Here is a 21915-nt window from a genome sequence, read left to right on the forward strand (position 1 = left end):
CTCCTATGTCTCATGCTAGGCTAACTACTCTCCCAAGGCTAAAGGTTAGCCTACCTGCTCTCCTACTATAACAATATACAGTAATAATAATAATAATGGTAATAATAATAATAATGATAATAATAATAACAACAACAATAAGAATAATAATAATAAGTGTCTGTACTGGAACTCACTCATATTTTTCCAGTCTGTATCTGCCTCTCTCGCCCAACTCACCCTTTCTCTCTCTCGTTCATTTAAAACCACTTCACTTGGGTGAGTGTGTGTATGTGTGTGTGTATGTGTGTGTGTGTGTGTGAGTGAGAGAGAGAGAGAGGGAGAGAGAGCGAGTGTGTGTGTGTTTGGGTCGATGCACATTGAGAGACAAACAGGAAGACACTTGAGTGTGTGTATGTGAATTCATTGTATTAAAATGTAGGAAAAGCAGGAAGAGGATCATTATCAGTAAAATGGAGGCACAAGTGCTTTTCCACTGAACCACAGGAGCATCTTCATAATCATCGTCTTCTCTCAGTTTACATATGTGTATTGATTCTGTTGATGTAAAGTTAACCTGTTGTCTGTCTCTGTTTTTCTGTCTCTTTACCTTCTGTTCTGGTTCAAAGTAACATGGAGGAAAATTTAGAACACACACGCACGCATGTACACACGCACACAGGCATGCACGCAGGCATGCACACACACTCACAAGCACGACTACTGAACGCTAATATACCATATTCTAATCTACAGTACTCTAATATACCATACTCTAATCTACTGTACTCTAATCTACCATATTCTAATCTACTGTACCCTAATATACCATATTCTTATCTACTGTACTCTAATCTACCATACTCTAATCTACAGTACCCTAATGTACCAAACTCGAATCTACCATACTCTAATCTACAGTACTATAATATTCCATACTCTAATCTACAGCACTCTAATATACTGTACTCCAATATACATACTCTAATCTACAGTACTCTAATCTACTGTACTCTAATATACCATATTCTAATCTACAGTACTCTAATATACCATACTGTGATTACTGTACTCTAATCCACAGTACTCTAATCTACCATACTCTAATATACTGTACTCTAATCTACAGTACTCTAATATACATACTCTAATCTACAGTACTCTAATCTACCATACTCTAATAAACCATACTCTAATCTACTGTACTCTTATATACCATACTCTAATCTACAGTACTCTAATATACCATACTCTAATCTACTGTAATTTAATATACCATACTCTGATTACTGTACTCTAATATACCATACTCTAATGTACAGTACTCTAACGTACCATACTCTAATCTACTTTACTCAAATATACAGTACTCTAATCTACAATACTCTAACGTACCAAACTCTGATCTACCGTACTCTAATCTACCATACTCTAGTATACCATATTCTAATCTACTGTACTCTCATCTTCCATACTCTAATCTATTGTACTCTAATATACCATACTCTAATCTACTGTACTCTTATATACCATACTCTACCAACTTTCATACTTGACACTAATCCTGTTGTATAGATATTTGCTGCTGTTCTTATTCATCTATTTATTATTCATGATTATATATATACATACATAGTATCTAATAAAAATGACTCAAAGATTTGTTGTGTCACTGTTGAATTTCCCTCTGATGAATCTGCTCTCTCTGTGGATGTTTGACCTTTGACTCCTGTGTGTGTCTGTGAGTCTGTAAGATGACTCAGCAGTTTTTTATTCCTCAGATACATTGATACAAACAGAGTGAGTTTGTATCATTTATCACACACATTGACCTCCTTGTGACCTCTGACCGTCTGACCACACACATGAACACACGCGCTTCCTTCACAAAATATTTCTTTCCTCATTTATCACTTCCTTATTTCCTTTCGTAATTCATCTCTCTCTCTGTGTCTGTCTGTCTCTGCCTCTCCTGGTTTGAGGAGACAGAGACGAGGACAGAGGTCAGTCTTCTGTCGTCCTCACTTCCACAGTGAAATTAAAGGTCACGACTTAAAAGCGTTTCAAGGACACAAAGTTTGCTGAACTCATGAATGTGGCGGCGATGAAGTAGCGAGGACAACAAAACTGCAGCGGCGTGGATTTTGTTTTTTTCTGTGACACCAGCGAAATGCTGAAGTGACCTGAGAGAAGCTGCTGACACTGAGAATCAGTGTGTGTGTGTGTGTGTGTGTGTTCACAGCTGACCATATGCATGTCAGCTGCAGCAGCATCAGCTCAAAACAAGCCACTCACTCTCCCACACCAAACCCCAGAGAGAAACTCAGTGATTTTAGCTGGCGGGGACACAGGAGCTGCTGGTCTATTGCTGCCTCGTGTGGTCACTTTGTGTCACTGAGGTCAATCTAAACAACAATTTCAAACACCGAATTGACAAAATAAGACATTAGAACTTAGTGATGGAGGCAGCAGTGGATCAACAACTCCTGTGTGTGCGATGATAAAATCACTGATTTTCTCTATGGGGTTTGGTGTGGGAGAGTGAGTGGTTTACAAACTAGACTTCTGCTCCTCCTTTTGAGAATCACTTTTATTTTAATCAGAGAGAGAAAACAGAAAAGTCACTGAGCTGAAGAATGAGAATCCACTGTTTGTGTTTATGTGGCCATCATCTGTTTGTATGTCACATTACTCCCTGATGTTTTTATCATCTTTGAGTGTGTGTGTGTGTGTGCGCGCCACCATCATCTCTATGCTCAATTACATCCAGATTACCCAGAAACCCTCAGGGCTGTGCAGCCAGCACACACAGACACACACACACACACGCACACGGACATGCACACGGACAGACACACACACACACACACACACACACACTCATACACACAGACACAAACACTCACACGCACACACACACACACGCACACACATTATTAGGACACTCCAGGGAGCCAGTGCTGCAGTTAGCTAATATGCTAACACTGCAGGGTAACCTGGATATGAGGAGGAGAGACACAGAGGAAGAGGGGGTGAGGAAGGGAGGGAGGAGAATAGGTAGTAGAGTAGAAGTGAAGAAGGAGAGAAGTGTACCAGAGGAAAGGAAACAAACTAGGCAGGGAGGAAACAACGATGAAGGAGGTGACATTTTGTAAAGGTGATAGAGATGATGTTGACATTTAGAGAAAAACCAGAGAAAGTCAAATATGTGTGTGTGTGAGAGAAAGAGTGAGAGAGTGTGTGTGTGTGTGAGAGCAAGAGTGAGAGAGTGTGTGTGTGAGAGAGCGAGAGATAGAGTGAGAGAGAGAGAGAGTGTGTGTGTGTGTGTGTGTGTGAGAGAGAGAGAGATAGAGTGAGAGAGTGTGTGTGTGTGTGTGTGTGTGAGAGAGAGAGAGGTGTGTGTGTGAGAGAGAGAGTGTGTGTGTGTGTGTGTGTGTTAGGAAGAGAGTGTGAGAGAGAGTGTGTGTGTGTGTGTGTTAGGAAGAGAGAGAGAGTGTGTGTGTGTGTAAGTCAGCTGATTGTGGGAACAGAAAACAATCATACATAATTCAGTTGAATAACTCTCTCTCTCTCTCTCTCTCTCTCTCTCTCTCAGTAACAGTCTTTCTCTCCCCCCTCCCTCGCCCTCCAACATTTTCTCTCTCTCTCTGTTTTTGTTTTTTTTCTTGTTAAATTATTGATGGAGTTGAAGTGGCGTTGCCCTCTGCCTCTCACACTGAGCATGTGGGGGATGGGAGGGAGGAGGCTGGTTGGTGAAAGGATGAATTGATGACACAATGACAGGTGAAGGAGTGAACGTAATCAGTTCAAATGTACAACTTTTTATTCTGTGACAGATTTGAGACGTTTGTGTGACGAGAAGTGAGTCGTCTGTTACCATCCTCTCATGAGACTGAAGGGGGCAGCACACGTTTATGCTAATAATCTAGAGTATTCCGAGAGAGAGTCTGACCCACAAGCACCTGTTTCAAACAGTCAAAAAACAGTGAAAACCAGTGAAAAACAGCGTGTTTTAAAGTTGTTATATTGTCAGAACGGTTGATGACAGAGAGTAAATGTTTGGTGTGTGTGTCAGTCCTTAAGCCACTCCCACATTTACATCTGTGACGAATGGCTATGAACTGACAGAGAAATTGCAGTTTTAAATCTCCCTCCTCTTCATTTTAAAAAAACTCCAAATCAGATTTTTAACATGAATTTATTTAGGTGACAACCAGGGTGTCTACAGGTATAAACAAGTTCAATTTAATACTTTTTAAGACCTTTTAATACCACTTCCAAATGAAATTTAAGACCAAACGGACGATAGAAATACAAATAAATATACAGTAATATTTCCAAGTAAACACAGTGATGTCTGTTCAAAATGAACAGTATGGTAAAATGACAAATGACGGTTGAGTTATTGCGCATGTGGCCATGGACGCGGAGTGGTGTGTGTCTCCTCTCTCTGCTCTGACTGCAGGCTGGGACTGACTGCTGCGCGAGCCTCTGTGAGTGCTTTTGAACGGGGAGGGGCTCACGGCAGCACCTGCTGCTCCTTGAGTACAATAACTGCAGAGTGATACGTGTTTCACATCAGTCGACCGCAAAAGTCTCCAATAACACCAGAAAAAGTCGCTAGATTTGTCGGTAGTCGCTTTTGATAAAAAAGGTCACCAGGAGGGTTTGGAAAGTCGTCAGATTAAGTGAGAAAGCCGCCAAGTTGGCAACACTGACACTCTGACCTAACCGTAGACAACGCAGCGCATAGGCTACAGAACAGATTGCCCGCATTTCCACGGTGACATGAGACACAAATATTTAAGACCCATGCAATCAATCAAAAATGAAATACTTTACTTTAAGGCCTTATTTTTAGGACAATTGATTTACGACTTAATTTAAGCCGTGGCAACCTTGACAACACACAGGGTTAGACAACAACCTTAGCAACGCGTTTATGTAGAAACTGTCTGTGTAGGTCAGAAATTGTGGGCAGGAGAAGAGTTTCTTTAGAGATTTTTGTGATTATTTTCATGTGTCACTCTAACGGCGCAATACACACTCATTATAATATCTGAAAGCGTCCAAAAAAAGTACAAAACTTAAACTTAAAAACCGTCTAAAAACCGTAATATGTATCAAAACTTTAATTTAGGTGAGAAAAGTCTAAAGTCTTGTGACCCAGTTAAAGTTCCAAGCACGTCTCTACGTTAAAGTATGATGACATTGTGATGCTCCACAGTGGGCTGGGTTCTGATCCTTTTTTCGACCGTTTCGCCATTCATGTGTATGTGGAAATTCTTTCCAGTTTTTTGCTATTCCCATTTTGCTGGTTTCTCAAAACTGCCGTGATAAAAATAATAATAATAATGATAAGAAACGTGGGAGAAAATCAATAAATGCTAGCTTTGCAAAACAAATCAATTGAGAACTTATGACTTACAGTTATTGCTTTACGTTTTTTACGCTTCTTAGAAAGAAAATAGAAACACAGTTGAATTCTGGGCTTTCAGGTTATAGCTTCTGTTGTTCGCATTAAGCTAACACACGGCAGTTTTTCTTTAATGTTAACTGAGCTTCTTCATGTGCTAACAAGCTTTAGCTCATCCATCTCTAAACCAATTTCATCTGGTCCAGCAATTAATATCAAATGATAATGAGATCATATTGTGAACTTTTTATAGTTTATAGTTACACTTTTATTTTGAAATTATGTGAAATATCATCATAAATATTATTATTTCTCAAAAAGTTTGACCTTTTCTTCACTTGCCCCCCTGCCCCCGCGCCAGTCTGTTAGAATGAGAAAGTCCTGAGAGAGTCCTGAGAAGAATAGCTGCACAGACCTCTGTGTGTGTGAGTGTGTGTGTGTGTGTGTGTGTGAGAGACTGACAGCTCTGTCAGATTATCAGATTAGCCGTGGCTCGGTCGCAGCTGACGGAGCTGTCGACCAATAAACTCAGATTTGTGTGGGATCATCGCGAAGCATCAGCGTTGATTTGCTACGACATGAGATGTTTACAGAGCAGAGGAGAGGGCGAGAGACTACAGCAGCCACTCTGTTCTCTCTCGCTCTCTCTCTCTCTCTCTCTCTCTCTCCTTCATTACTTCACACTGCCTGCGTCGCACACAACACACACACACACACACACACAAACACACACACACACACACACACACACACACACACACACACACACACACACACACACACACACACACACACACACACACACACACACACACACACACACACACACACACACCTGAGAGTCTGCAGTTTTAGATCCATTTATAGTTTGTTTGGAGACTTCATTATCAAACATCTCACACAGGAGCTGCTGGTCTACTGCTGCCCCGTGTGGTCAGTTTGTGTCACTGCGGTAAAACTGAACAAAGGATTTGAACACTGAGTTCAACAAATAACACATTGGAACGACAGAAAACTGAAGTTTAAATAACCACTCACTCTCCCACACCAAAGCCCATAAAGAAAATCAATGATTTTAGCTGGTGGGGACACAGGAGCTGCTGGTCTACTGCTGCCTCGTGTGGTCACTTTGTGTCACTGATTTAAATCTAAATGAAGGATTTTGAATGCTGCATTGACAAAATAACACATTTGAACTTAGTGATGGAAACAGCAGTGGATCAACAACTCTCTATGGGGTTTTGGTGTGGGAGAGTGAGTGGTTTGTCTGTGAAACAGTGAGATAAAGACGTGAACGTGTTGTTAATCACGTGAGACAGATGTGTCAACACGTTCAGCGGATTAAAGACACAACTTCATTTATTTATTGATTGAGGTTTTGTTTTCGTCGATCGTGTTGAGTTTAATAAAAGTTTCACTTTGAGAAAATCTGCTGAGACAAAGTCCTGAGTCCTCGTCCCCCAGAGTGTCTGTTCAACTAAAAGTCAGGCTGTATTAATGTAATGTGGTGTGCGTGTGTGTGCGCGTGAGTGTGTGTGAGCTCGGCGGGGAAAAAGGTCGCTATTTAAAAGACATTAAAATGCTGAAAGATGAATTGTGGCAGACATTTTTACGCACTGCGGGGCTCTCACCACACACACACACACACACACAGTATTGCAAGGTCAGGCAGGTAAGTGTGTGTGTGTGTGTGTGTGTGTGTGTGGTGTGTGTGTGTGTGCGTGTGCGTGTGTGTTTCGGAGTAATGAGAAAAAGTAGTTCTCAGCCATAAGGCAACAAACATCCTACTGCTGCCCTTTAGACACACACTTACACACACACACACACACTGTAAGTGGTCCTTACAAGGATAGAGGTAAACACACACACACACACGTACCACTTAAAAAATGAGACGTCATCAGCAGAGACTACAGCTCAGAGGTGATCGTCAAGGACACTGTGTGTGTGTGTGCGTGTGGACTACAATGAAGACATTGTGTCCATGTCACGTTTAAAGAGCGGAGACAAAAAAAAACACTGAGGTCAAAGGTCAGAGTCAGAACTCCAGTGAGGAGCCTCTATCGCCCCCTGTTGTTTTCTGAGTAATTACCAGAGCAGTCTGTGGCCTATGACCTGATCCCAGTAAAAATAGTTCCCTTGTGTCCTAATGAACATGTCAGTGACATGCTTTGGTCAAAATACCATAAGTGTGAAGCACCATAGCAGTTCAATAACCCTGCTAAACCCGCCCCTTTCAGAACGCTTGGTTTTGTGCATGGTCCCTTTATATGCAAATGAGACATAGGCAAAAACACACCCACTTCTTCCAGGGGGTTTCTGATTTGTCCTCTTTACAGCGCTCACTCGCTCAGCTCCTGTTCCCTCTGCTCCATTCCTCTCCCCCTCCCTCCACTAGTGCTCCGGTCATGGAGGACGTACTGAACAAATATTTTTAATTAGGACGTGTCAGAATGGTCAGTTATGAGCTCTGTGTGACCTTTTCTTAAAAATGTGTGTGTTTGCAAGTCGGTGAAATACGGTCGCTGACTAAATACGGCGACCACTGGCCGCAGTCTGATGCGAAGTGGTGCGAACACACAAACACACGTTTGCTGACTTTATCCGGCACATTAGCTTCATATATAAAATCCTCTGATGCTGGAAGTTTGTGTAAAACACTGTGCTCCACTGTGCAGCCACCAACAGCACACTTGTCCCTCCGTGTTGACATAATACTGCTCTTCCTCCCTCGCCTGCACTCTCGCAGGGACAAGGTGGAGCTAAGGTGGAGCTCTCGAAGTAAACTTACTGGTGGGGCAGTACCATTCGCGGTGAAATGCGCATGCTGCCGTCATAAGCGCAGGGAATTCAACATCGCATGTTTTATCGCCTATACTTACACTAAGGGGGACCACGAAAACATGACTGAGTATTGTTTTTCCACACTTTGGCGACTGGTAGGGCCTCCAGAGTCCCAAATATAAGTATTAAAATGGTTAAAAAGTTGATTTTGCATAATATGTCCCCTTTAACACACACACACACACACACGTTGCTTCTACAGATTAAGGCTAGGGGGTGCTGTATTCAGGAATAACTAAAATGAAAGATAACATGAAAATGAAAATGTGTGTGTGTGTTCTTACTGTGGGTGTGTGAACTCGTCCACCAGGGTCACTTTCTCCACCAGATCTCCTCCGATGGAACGAACCAGGTCGTAGAAGTCGTTGGCCGTGAAGCTCTGTGGCTCCGCCTCTGGCCCCGCCTCTGGCAGCCAGAATGAAATGTCGTTGTGGAGCGGCGGGTACTTACTGAGAGGCTGACACACAAAAAAAGACAAAACTGGATTTTTCATCCTTGAGCTCTGACAAACTATTTGTAATAAAAAAAACATTTTTTAGGTGATAAAACAAACAAAAACAAATAAAACAACAGCAGAAACTAAAGCTGGAGAGAAGAGAGGGACAAAGAGAAAGTTAATAATAAAACAGAATAAATGTGATGTTCCCTTCAGTGAACTAATCACTCATTCATGCGTGAAGGGTTGATTATTGTGGAAATAACTTGTAATAAAGAAGAAGAGGCTCCTGCTGTTCTTATTCTTCACTTCCTCTCTTTTCATGTTTCTTTATCCATTTATTTATGTTTTTCATCAGTGAAGCAAAAATAAACTGTGACACAATCAATTTAAATAGAATTTTCTCTTTTTTTATAACCGCTGCTAATATACGTGGATATTCTACAGGAAAATAAACAGTGGTAGACATTTTTATTGTTCTGATAAATTCACTGAAAAATGTCAGCAGTTCAGTTTGTAAACCCCTCACTCTCCCACACTAAACGGGAGCTGCTGGTCCTCTGCTGCCTCGTGTGGTCACTTTGTGTCACTGAAGTAAATCTGAACAAAGGATTTTAAATGCAGAATGAACAAAATAAGACATTTGAACTTAGTGATGGAGTGTGACTTTTCTCAACTTTAGTTTTACAAAAGGAAACAGATTTTAGCCACTAAGCAAAAAATGTATCAAATAAAATCCACGTCAGTTTAAGTCTACGACATCTTTAAGAACATGTCCATGTCTTTATGTCACTGTGAGACAGACTTTTCCAAGAGGAAACTGAAGTTTGTAAACCACTCACTCTCTCACACCAAACCTCATAGAGAAAATCAGTGATTTTAACATCACACACGGGAGTTGTTGATCCAAAGTTCAAATGTCTTATTTTGTTAATTTGGCATTTAAATTCCTTTGTTCAAATTTATTTCAGTGACACAAAGTGACCATATGAGGCAGCAGAGGACCAGCAGTTCCTGTGTCCCCGCCAGCTAAAATCACTGATTTTCTCTATGGGGTTTGGTGTGGGAGAGTGAGTGGTTTACAAACTTCAGTTTCCTGTTGTTCCAGAGGGACATGATGAGGTCATTCAACACTATTAGAGGGGAGTGACACTGGATACACACACACACACAGAATTGCTTGCGGTCACAGTTCATTAGCAGCAGGGAAGGTGCAGAGTTCTGGCCCAGGAGAGAAGCACTGACCCTGGGCAACAATGAGCTGCTGCTGCTGCTCTGTGGAGGAACTGAGGTCATCAATAAGACTGGAGAGAGAGAGGGAGAGAGAGGGAGAGAGAGAGAGAGAGAGATCAGTCCCTCCATCCCTCAACACTTCATCTTCATATCACTCTCCTTCTTACAACAATATCTGTCTCTTTCTCTCACCCACACACTTTCTTTCCTTCCATCTCACCTGTGTGTGCGTGTGTGTGTGTGTGCGCGCATTTACCTGGAAACACACAGGCTGGTGAATGTCGTCCAGGATGAACTGTGTGAGGAAACGTTCGTCCTGACTCCAGAATAGCCTGATGTCGGGGATCTGGTACAGAACCATGGCGAGTCGCTCCAGCCCGAGACCAAAGGCCCAGCCCAGCTTGTCCCCCGCCCCTGCTGAAAACATCAACAAATACACCGTATAATTCATAATGATTCATGTCATCACTGCGAGATCACATTGTTTAACCCAAAAACTCTCCTTGCACCAAACCCAACAGGAGCTGTTGGTCCTCTGCTGCCTCGTGTGGTCACTTTGTGTCACTGAGGTTAATCTGAACAAAGGACTTCAAAAACTGAAGTGACAAAATCAGACATTTGAACTTAGTGATGGAGGCAGCAGTGGATTAACAACTCCTGTGTGTGTGATGTTAAAGTCACTGATTTTCGCTCTGGGCTTTGGTGTGGGAGAGTGAGTGATTTAACATATGGCAGATTGCATTCAGCGTCACTGCAGACAATAATAGTGTGTGAGTGTTAGATCTTTATGTGACAGCTTTAAGTCTTTAAGCAGAAAATAGAAGCAAAGATGAAGAAATGTGATGATTTAAAAACAACTAAAAATAAAACACAACACACACTAATAATCTGTAATAATCTATAATCTGTCTTCAGTGATTATCATTCTGCTCACTGTCAGTCTCACTACTGTGTGTGTGCGTGTGTGTATGCATGCACGCGTGCGCACACACACACACAGCTTCAGTCCAATCAACATACAGAATGTAGTTTCTATGGTAATGAGTTTGGGGTCAGAGGTCAGAGGAGATGAGAGAACACTGGAATAAATCTGCTCTTCATCATAACATCACATCATTTTCATCCACTCACCCATCCTCTCATTTTCATCCACCCATCTTCATCCTCTCATTTTCATCCACTCATCTTTGCAATTTCATCCACCCATCTTCATCCTCTCATCTTCATCCGCTCATTTTCATCCACTCATCTTCACCCTCTCATTTTCATCACACATCCGCTCATTTTCATCCACTCATCCTCTCATTTTCATCCACATATCAGCTCATTTTCATCCACTCATCCTCTCATTTTCATCCTCTCAGTTTTATCCACTCATCCTCTCATTTTTATCTACCAATCTCCATCCTCTCATTTTCATCCACTCATCATCCTCTCATTTTCATCCACTCATCCTCTCAGGACACATTTTATTTTGAAGGTCTGAGGAGGAAGTACCTGTGTGCTCACACAGGTGAATTTGATCAACTCTACATGCTGAAATAATAACTCTTCCTCCTCCTCTTCCTCCTTTAATCAGGAGAAAATATTTTCCTTTTGAAATAAGAGACTGTTTTGACATTCATTCTGACAAAAAAGTATTTCGATTTAAGAAGTCGGACCAGTCCAAGAACCGGGACATTTTAGGACATACTGAAGACCTGGATGTTTTTTGTCTCTGGACTCTGGGGGTTTTTGTCTCTGGACTCTGGGGGTTTTTGTCTCTGGACTCTGATGGTTTTTGTATCTGAACTCTGATGGTTTTTGTATCTGAATTCTGATGGTTTTGTCTCTGGACTCTGACGCTTTTTGTCTCTGGACTCTGATGGTTTTTATCTAGACTCTGGTGGCTTTTGTCTCTGGACTCTGATGGTTTTGTCTCTGAACTCTGGTGGTTTTGTCTCTGGACTCTGATGGTTTTGTCTCTGGTTTCTGATGGTTTTGTCTCTGGATTCTGGGTTTTTGTCTCTGGACTCTGATGGTTCTCTGTTTTTGTCTCTGGACTGGTTTTGTCTCTGGGGTTTTGTCTCTGGACTCTGGTGGTTTTGTCTCTGGACTCTGGCTCTGGACTCAGATGGTTTTGTCTCTGGACTCTGATGGTTTTGTCTGGACTCTGGTGGCTTTGTCTCTGGATGGTTTTTGTCTCTGGACTCTGGGTCTCTGGGTCTGACTGGGTGGCTTTTGTCTCTGGACTCTGATGGTTTTTGTCTCTGGACTCTGGCGGTTTTTGTCTCTGGACTCAGGTGGTTTTTGTCTCTGTCCCTCTTCTGTGTTCGCTGTCTCTCATCTGTCTTCTCCGTCCCTTATCTCTCGTCTGTCTTCTCTCCGTCCTTTATCTCTCGTCTGTCTTCTCTGTCCCTCGTCTGTCTTCTCCATCTCAGTCGTCTCATCCGTCTCCGTCCTCCTCTTCGTCTAATCGCCTGGTTTCAGATCTCTGTCTCTCCGTCTCATCTCCTCCTCCTACTCTTTTCCCTTCGTCCATGACATGTCTTCTGTCTTCTGTCCCTGACGCGCTCCATCACTCTCCTCCTCCTTCATCCGCTGGTTTCCTCTGAACAGATGAACGCATTAATCCTCCGTATTTATCCTCTTTATTTCTTTTTCTGACATTTTTATTTCAGACATTTTTTATCATTACAGTGTTTCTCAGTAATAATCCGACCAATCGCTCATGGCGTCCGTGTTCTTCGAGGTTCAGGCCACGCCCCCACGTCTTAGTCACATCTTTCATCTTCTGTCCTCTCTGTGAACGTGGATGAGCTCAAGTTAAAGACATTCTTTAGTTCTTCAGCAGAGGAACATCGTACAGAGACAGTCGTCCTCTACAAACATCTTCATAAACTTCACAGAGTTCCAGACACAAGTTTAGCACAAAGGCGACTTCTCGAAACGTCAACTTCTCCGAACTTGGTCTTTTACCAATGTCCAAACGTCATCTTCTCTGAACGTTGATGTTCACTTTTATGTTATCAAAGTTAACTTATCGTTCCACAAGCACTCCCAGTGTTGACATCACGTCTCCAAACGGCAACTAAAACACTGACGTTTACAGGTTCTCTCGTGGACTTAGCTTCTCTGAAAGTCCTAATTCTTCAAACGTTCACTTCTACCAACTTCTCCAAAACTCGACTTCGCTAAACATTGTTCCACAAATGTCGACTTTAGGGATGGGCGATATCTCGAAATTTTAATGTATATCGATATATTTCTAAACGAGATATAACACGGGACAATATCGCTTGTATCGATATAATTAATTTTGCGTTAAAATGACAATCCATGAGCCGCAAGCTCCACCTATTTCTCCACACACCTACACCGGGGCGTCATACCCGTGGGGGAGGTGGATGTTTTAAAACACACACTTTTCCCGGTGAGACATTTTTTGTGCAGTTTTTCCTCCGTTTTGCACAAACGCCGCACTACATTTACATTTGCCGCTACATCTCTGGCCGCTTCGTTCTTACGCTCGCTGCGGCTGCCTCCTCTCCCCTATTCATTTTCCCAGATACAATTTTTTTTTTATTAGTCATGTTTGTTCCTATTTTATTAAGTCCGTTTTTATTTCTGTTAAAATTGTAACAGTATTGTATTTTTGAATTAATTACTGTATATTATTGTCATGCGGGAAAGAGATTTGTTTTATTTTTTTCAAGGAGCATTTTTATTTCAGTGACCTCTGACATTTGGCATGTGACTGTTTGTATATTTTTTAAAGGGTTTGCCTCTGGAAAACATTTTATCTAATATGCTATAATGCTTATTATAATATTAAATATTATGCTTAGAAAAAATATCGAGATATATATCAAGTATCGCCATTCAGCTAAAAAATATCGAGATATGACTTTTAGCCCATATCGTCCAGCCCTAGTCGACTTCCAGAAACTTCTTCCCAAAGTCCACGGCTCTAAATGTCAAGTTCCCCAAAAGTCGCCAAAAATCTGCTTCTACAAACATCTGCTTCTACAAACATCGACTTCTCTAAACGTCTCCAAATGTTCATTTCTCCACGTCCAAAAGTCGACTCTTTGTGAGGAAACAGTTTTCAGCCTCACATGATCTGATGATTCAGGATCATCTAAACCAAGCCGGACTTTTCTCAACGCGGTGCTGGCGCTGCTCAGTGCTCCGGTGATGAACTGATGAATATTGATTATGAAAACATGATGTGTTTAAACTCACTCGTCTCTGATTGAGCCTCGGTCCTGAATTAACAATGAAGACCACTTGAATTATGCAGAATGATTAGTAACCATAGCAACAGCAGGGATTATGTCGCCGTGTGTGTGTGTGTGACTTCATGATTTAGTTTGTTTTGGAAACAGAATCAATAAACTGATCAGAAACAAACAGATTCTGATTATTGGGCTAAGACAAAAATCTGAAGAGACAACAAAACATTTAAAACAACAGGCTGAAAACGACGAAAACAACAAGCTGAAGACGAGGAGCGAGAGACATCTGTGGTCACACACACCGGTGTCTCTCTCTGTAATCATGGACAGATTAGAGGGACGCGGTGGAGACGAGGGGACAGAGTTTACTGTCCTGATCCTCTGTTTAGCGCAGGTTAAACTCCTCGTTACACTCGTCGCCGTAGAGATAATGGAGCGTCTGATGTCTGTGACAGACATCACTGTCACTTTGGTCATGGAGATCATGACGTGGCACTTTTCTACTGCCAGAGCATGACTCAGAATGTTTGTCTTTTATTCCAATAAAGACAGTTGTTGCTAACTGTTAGCTACAGCTGCTAGTTAGCATGAATAAGAATGTTCTATTTATGATTACTGAGAGCACAGCCCCGCCCATCCCCAGAATCCCCCCTGCTTTAAATGCTACAACACAAATATTAAAGAAAGTGGCACACACACTGCCCCCTGCTGTTCACATGCATCATCATCATCATCAGCCATTTTCTCTGTGCGTCCATAATCAGGTCCACGCAGGACAGACTGTGTCCTCTGTGGACGACAAAATGGATAAATGAGACGAGAGAACATTGGCAACAGAAGGAGGGAAATCCCCTCCACTGTGTGTGTGTGTGTGTGTGTGTGTGTGTGTGTCTCAGCCTCTCCATCTGTCCGCTTCAAACACAGTTGGGAAACAATTTTTCCTTCTTAAACTGAGAAAGAGTCACACATTGATCATTCATCTTCCTGAAGTTAAAGATTCATGTTCCTGGTTTTAATCCTGAAGTTAAAGATTCATGTTCCTGGGTTTAATCCTGAAGTTAAAGATTCATGTTCCTGGGTTTAATACTGAAGTTAATGATTCATGTTCCTGTGTTTGATCCTGAAGTTAAAGATCCATGTTCATGGTTTTAATCCTAAAGTTAAAGATCCATGTTCCTGGGTTTAATCCTGAAGTTAAAGATTCATGTTCCTGGGTTTAACCTGAAATTAAAGATTCATGTTCCTGGGTTTAATCTTGAGTTAAAGATTCATGTTCCTGGGTTTAATCTTGAGGTAAAGATTCATGCTCCTGGGTTTAATCCTGAAGATAAAGATTCACGTTCCTGGGTTTATTCCTGAGGTAAAGATTCACGCTCCTGGGTTTAATCCTGAAGTTAAATATTCATGTTTCTGGGTTTAATCCTGAAGTTAAAGATTCATGTTCATGGGTTTAATCCTGAAATTAAAGATTCATGTTCCTGGGTTTAATCTTTAGTTAAATATTCATGTTCATGGGTTTAATCCTGAAATTAAAGATCCATGTTCCTGGGTTTAATCTTGAGTTAAATATTCATATTCCTGGTTTTTGTCTTGAAAAAATGTTCATGTTCCAATCCTGAAATTAAAGATCCATGTTCCTGGGTTAATCCATGTTAAAAGATTAATGTTCCTGGGTTTAATCCTGAAGTTAAAGATTAATGTTCAATCCTGAAGTTAAAGATTCATGTTCCTGGGTTTAATCCTGAAGTTAGAGATTCATGTTCATGGGTTTAATCCTGAAATTAAAGATCCATGTTCCTGGGTTTAATCTTGAGTTAAATATTCATGTTCGTGGGTTTAGTCTTGAATTAAAGATTCATGTTCCTGGGTTTAATCCTGAAATTAAAGATCCATGTTCGTGGGTTTAATCTTGAGTTAAAGATTCATGTTCCTGGGTTTAATCTTGACGTAAAGATTCATGCTCCTGGGTTTAATCCTGAAGTTAAAGATTCATGTTCCTTGGTTTAATCCTGAAGTTAAAGATTCATGTCCCTGGGTTTAATCCCGATCCATGTTTTTAATCTTTAAAGAGGAAACTTTTTATTTTGTGTTTTTTATGTCTTCTGACCTTTATTGCTGTGGTTTGGGGGCGTGTCCTGGCACTCATGCACCAATAAGAGGCCATGTTTACGATGTCACGCTCCACTCTCTCATCACGTCCTGAACCAAAGTGTCAAAGTGGTAAAAAGTCGCTTTTTTACCACCCGGTGGTAAAGTGGGACGTTTTATGAGCTGAATGTAACAGGTCGGTTTATGGCTCCGCCTCCTGCTCTTTAATCACCTCTCATCATCAAACACAACCACCTGCACATGTTCTCATCTGGTACTTCAATGACCTTTGATCAAGTCAGGTCAGGTCGTCTCCATGGCAACAGCAACGAGGCGTTTAATGACATCACAGGTCACATGATTCAACCGGAGGAAACTGAAACCTTAATAAAGACTAAGTCTATATGTTAATGAGAGCCCCAACACACACACACACACACACACACACACACACAGTGAGCAGTAATAATTTACACCTGTAGTTGGCAGTGAACCGAGTCCATCCTCTCTAACGAGCTGCAGAGAGAGGCTCCGCCCACCTGCGGCTCATTAAAGACAGCAGATAAATGAGACGTCCTGGGCACACACACACATGCACGCATGCACGCTCACACACACTGCTGCTCAGGAAGAAAAACACATCCATATTCCTGGGTTTTATCCTGAGATTAAAAAGCCATGTTCCTGGGTTTAATCCCAAATTAAAAATCCAAGTTCCTGGGTTTAATCCTAAATTAAATATCCACGTTCTTCGTACGACGTCTGACCACGTCAAAGTTCTAAAATCAACGTTTTAATCACAATGTCGAACAAACAGCGACTTCAGACTTGACTTGCGACAGTATTTAACTCCACCAGTAGGTGTCAGCAGGTCCATCTGAGGTCCATCAGTTGGTTACTCAGTCATGTGACCACCAAAGGTTTGAGTTCTCTGCTTTTGAGCAAGTGCTGGTAACTGTCGCTAGCCTCCGAGGCAAACCTCTGCTAATAACGTGACGTCTGGCCACGTCAAAGTTCTACGACCTTTCCAATAAAAGTATTATGTATCCTACTTTAAATATTTCTATACAATATTTCTTCATTAGGATTTAATTTTGGGATCGTTGTTCGTCCGTACAGCAAATTTGTTTGCTAATCTATTTATTATTATTTATCAATGTTTGATAAATAAATGTACATACAGGGCCGGCTCTTGGCATAGGCGATATAGGCGGTCGCCTAGAGCGCCATCTGCTGGAGGGGCGCCCCTCCAGCAAAAAAATAAAATAAAAAATTTAAAACTACTATATAAAAATGATTTTCTATTCCTAGTCGCCCTCATTTGTGTGTTCTCTCTTGAAAAGAGCATTTGATGATACCATAGATGCTTTTCCTGCAGGGAAGTCCAGACGTGTACAATTTTAGTTGAAGTGAAAGACACGCTGGAAAGAGTTACCTGACAGTTTGTTGTTGTTGTTCAAATGAAACTGTTGTGATTGTTCTTGTGGTTGCTGTAATTCAATACTTGAAAGTTGTGATTTTTTGCTGTTTGCTGTTGTTGTTCAAATTAAACATGTGTGATTGTTCATTTGGCTGGTGTAATTCGTGTGTGTGTGTGTGGGGCACCGGAGAGCAATCTCGCCTAGGGCACAAAATTAGGTAGAGCCGGCCCTGTGTACATGTGTTTATTTATCTATTATTTATATATTTATTTATTCATCTCATCCAAGTTACATAAGTGTTTGAAATATGATATGATATATCATGTGAAATCACTGTGTGGTCCTTTAAATCTTAGATACGTCTTTATGAAGATTGAATTATGGCAGTGTTGGCGTTCCATACAGAGCAGTGACAGCAGCAGTGACAGCAGCAGCGACAGCAAAAGCACAGGAAGTCTTTATTTAAATTATATGTAAATGAGACATTTGAGTATTTTTTATATAATTAACGACAAATGTGTTTTGTTTTTCATGAGCGTCTGTGTGTGTGTGTGTGTGTGTCATGACAGTGGATCAGCATCATCACAGTCTGAATCACAGCGAGTCATGTGATTCATGTCCAGTCTGTTCAAACTGTGTCATTAACTTTGTCATTCATTATTATGATTACATGGATTCACATGTTCATACACGTCTGCTGTTTGTTTGTCACACAAAAAAACAAGAAAAGAGACAAAGATTCTGACGAGACACATTTAGACTCAGGGGGTTAAAGGTCGCAGAAACACACACACACACACTTTCACAGAGTCATAGACGTTAGTTGATGCTGTCACATCATGACCTTCTCACACTGCAGCACAAATGACCTGAGAAGGTGAAACAAGATGTTTCTGTACACACCCACAGTGACACACACGCACTCACTCACACACACACAGATTTGCTCCAACATTAACCAGTCTTCTGACCTTTAACCATCAACTAGTACTGACCTAATCCTAACTTGAACCTAACAATAAAAAGCTTGTAATCAAAGGGTTGCCAGTTCAAATCCACCAGGTGAAGACCTCTGAACCTGGTACCTGTCTCTGAAGTCCTCAGTGTCTCATGTCAGGGGTAACGTTCTGCCGTGGCGCCCCCTACAGTGTGTTTGTGTCTCGTGTAGAATCAAAGTTTTATTTTTTTGTTCTGGTCTATGAAGGATGAAGACTTTGGTCTTCTTCTGCTTCACAGATCAATAAGTTAATGAATCAATAAACAAACGTCTTCAACAAGTAACGATGTGGACAAAAGACCAGCAGGACGTCTTTGTTTTTCTCTCCCTCACAGAGATGTTTGTGTCCTTCAGTCCACAAGTGAAGCAGCTCAATTAAAACCCGTATCCAGCAGGAACACATGCACACACGCGCACACACTCACACACACGTCTCATATGTCCCTCATGTCTCACATGTCCCTCATCACTGAGTCACTTCATACTTTAAAAGTTTCATGAGACGTTTTCTCTAAGCTGAGAAATCACAGAAACTGCTTTTAATTATTAAAATCAATGCAGTCATTGATTTTAATAATCAATACATTTTAGATCAGAGACGTAGGGCTGGGTGATATACCGGTAGTAAGAGTTATACCGGTATATTATTGAAAGAGATATGTCGTGGAAACAATATCGCCATACTGGTATATTACATATTCTTTTTAATAAAGCCAACCGCTTCTCTCTGAGCCTACAAGCCTAGTTCAGCTGCTCAGCCACGCCCCCTTGAAATTGCTCACTTTGTTTAAATACTTTTACTTGTAATACTTGTAGCAACCGATAACGTAATAACGGCCAATAACGCAATAATTTAAATGTAATAAAACCAATAACATAATAAATTGCCAATAATGTAATAAAGTTGTTCAGCCAATAACGTAATAACTTTTTGCCAATAACGTAATAACTTATTACATTATTGGCTGGTTATTACGTTATTGGCCTTGCATTAAAAAAAATCATTTGATAATGTAATAACTGAGGTATCACTTTATTTTATTTTCAATTTCTGGAGAGAAAGTGTCACACTTAGCCTTAATATTGCATCTTGCAACAGATGCTTAAATATCCAACCTTATAGTTACACCTCCTCCCTCCACAGGAGGCCTAAAGGACCAATTAAGAGTCAATTTGGATTTATATGTCACTCTTAGAGTTCCGTTATAGTACTCCGTGTATCCGACTCCATGACAATACAGGCACTTTGACGGGGTAGTGCGTTGCAGTTTTCAGTATGGTATTGCAATTCACCGCCAGAACGCTAGGGGCTGCGGGAATGAGTCTCCATTGGTCTCAGTTGCCTCGACTGATGATAAATTTTTTGGAGGCACATGTCGGGCTACAGAGAGGCTCTCCGACAGGGTTTGCGACGATGGAGGGCCAGTCTGATCTACAAAGCAACAATAAATTGCTTGCAGATTTGGCTGAAAATGTAATAACTAAGCTGATGTTTGTCTGATGCATATGCTCTAGATATGCTGCTCCTAAATTGATTTAATGCACTCATTCACCCACATATGCACAACCATGCGGTCCTTGAATTAAAGAAATCTGTAAATACCATAAAGATAGTTTCAACTTCATGTAATTCCAGAGGTTTTTGAAGTGTCTTATGTGCTGATGTGTAAGTTTTTGTGTAGTTTGCTCATAAAAAATAGGTATCGTGGATGGCATAGTCACATAAACACGTCATTACCACTAGCCATAAGTACTGGGCACCTCTCTCTTTCTTACGGTCAGTCTTTTTAACAGCTATCTGCTCATTTGGGTCTTCAGTCATTACAATTCTTACAGATATTGTTGTATAAATAGACAGTTGCTCATAATGGTGTATGTATGTAATCATGTCTCAGTGAGGATATTGCATTGTTTTCTGGTCAAAAACCTCCAAGTCGCTGCAAACGAGCCGGTGTAGATGTCTCATCACTGACGCTGTCGTCAGCCGCGCTGTTTCAGACCAAAACCACACCCGCAGAACACGGACTGTCTTGTGATTGCTACTATACTTAAGTACATTTTACATCAGTAAATTACTTTTCTTGCTTAAGTACAATACATGTCAGGTACTTTAAGACTTTTACTCAAGTAATATTGTAAAAGGTGACTTTAACTTCTACCAAAGTCCTTTTCTGGTAAGATACTTGCACTTTTACTCAAATATCACTTTCAAATACTTTATACCAGACTGCCTGTGGTTTCTTATATTTCTCTGTTTTCTGTATAATACTGTGAAGCTGTATGCCCGTTTTTGTTTACATTTTTTGTTATTTACACAATTATGCCTATAAGTGTAGGTTATTACTGTAGATTTTCTTTTATAATACTTTACATGTTTCAAACAGGTAACACTATTGTTTATCTGCACAGCTGTGCTTTGTCGAGCAAAAAAACAAAACTAAACCTAAATAAATGGTTGATGGTGATTAGTTAAAAGTACACACTTTATCTGCTTTGTTCAAAATATTGTTATAATAGCACATATCGCCATTCGAATATGAGTTTTGGTCCATATCGCCCAGCCCTACAGAGACGTGAAATGATCCTTCACTGATCAGGAATTAATCTGAATTAATCTGTTTAAACAAAATATCCTCACATACACAGATAAAGTGTGGTCATGGTTTGATTATCAGACGTTCATCAGCTGTAAATTAACTTCTCGTCTTTGTGGAAATACGTTTTTATTAAAGAGGAGAACGTTTCCAGATTATTCCCTGGAAAATAATCTGTGAGAGAGAAACACTCGAGAAATTTAAAATTCAACTCATTGCAGCGTCATTCATCCAACTGCTGTGCGTGTGTGTGTGTGTGTGAGTCAGCAGTGAGATAAAAATGGCCGCTCCATCTCTGGACACAAACAGTCGTCACATGTTGAATCAAAACTCACTGAAAACGTCAACAGCCACCTGCTTGTCACCCTCTGGCTCCACCCACTGAACCAGCCAGCCAATCAAAATGCACCGAAGATAAAAACACGCTCACGTCTTTATCTCAATCCACTCACTCTCCCACACCAAACCTCATAGAGAAAATCTGTGATTTTAGCTGCGGGGACACAGGAGCTGCTGGTCCTCTGCTGCCTCGTGTGGTCACTTTGTGTCCTCTGAATTAAGTCTAAACAAAATATTTAAAATGCCGAATTAATTAAAATATGATATTTGAACTTAGTGATGGAGGCAGCAGTGGATCAACAACTCCTGTGTGTGATGTTAAAATCACTGATTTTCTCTAAGGGCTTTGGT

The 21915-nt window shown here is 40.9% G+C and overlaps 1 protein-coding gene across 3 annotated transcripts in view; it reads right to left on the minus strand.

Annotated features, from left to right (window-relative positions):
- Nucleotides 1-21915, minus strand: part of fars2 (phenylalanyl-tRNA synthetase 2, mitochondrial) — a 53849-nt gene that overhangs the window by 6284 nt on the left and 25650 nt on the right. For all 3 annotated transcript variants that reach the window (XM_044027846.1, XM_044027854.1, XM_044027864.1), the window contains 2 exons: nt 10165-10325; nt 8524-8696 (listed from right to left, as the gene is read on the minus strand). In XM_044027846.1, coding sequence (XP_043883781.1) covers nt 8524-8696; nt 10165-10325 — 334 coding nt within the window. The remainder of the gene's footprint in view (nt 1-8523; nt 8697-10164; nt 10326-21915) is intronic.

This window comes from Solea senegalensis, linkage group LG1 (assembly GCF_019176455.1).
Source record: "Solea senegalensis isolate Sse05_10M linkage group LG1, IFAPA_SoseM_1, whole genome shotgun sequence".
Classification (NCBI taxonomy): Eukaryota; Metazoa; Chordata; class Actinopteri; order Pleuronectiformes; family Soleidae; genus Solea; species Solea senegalensis.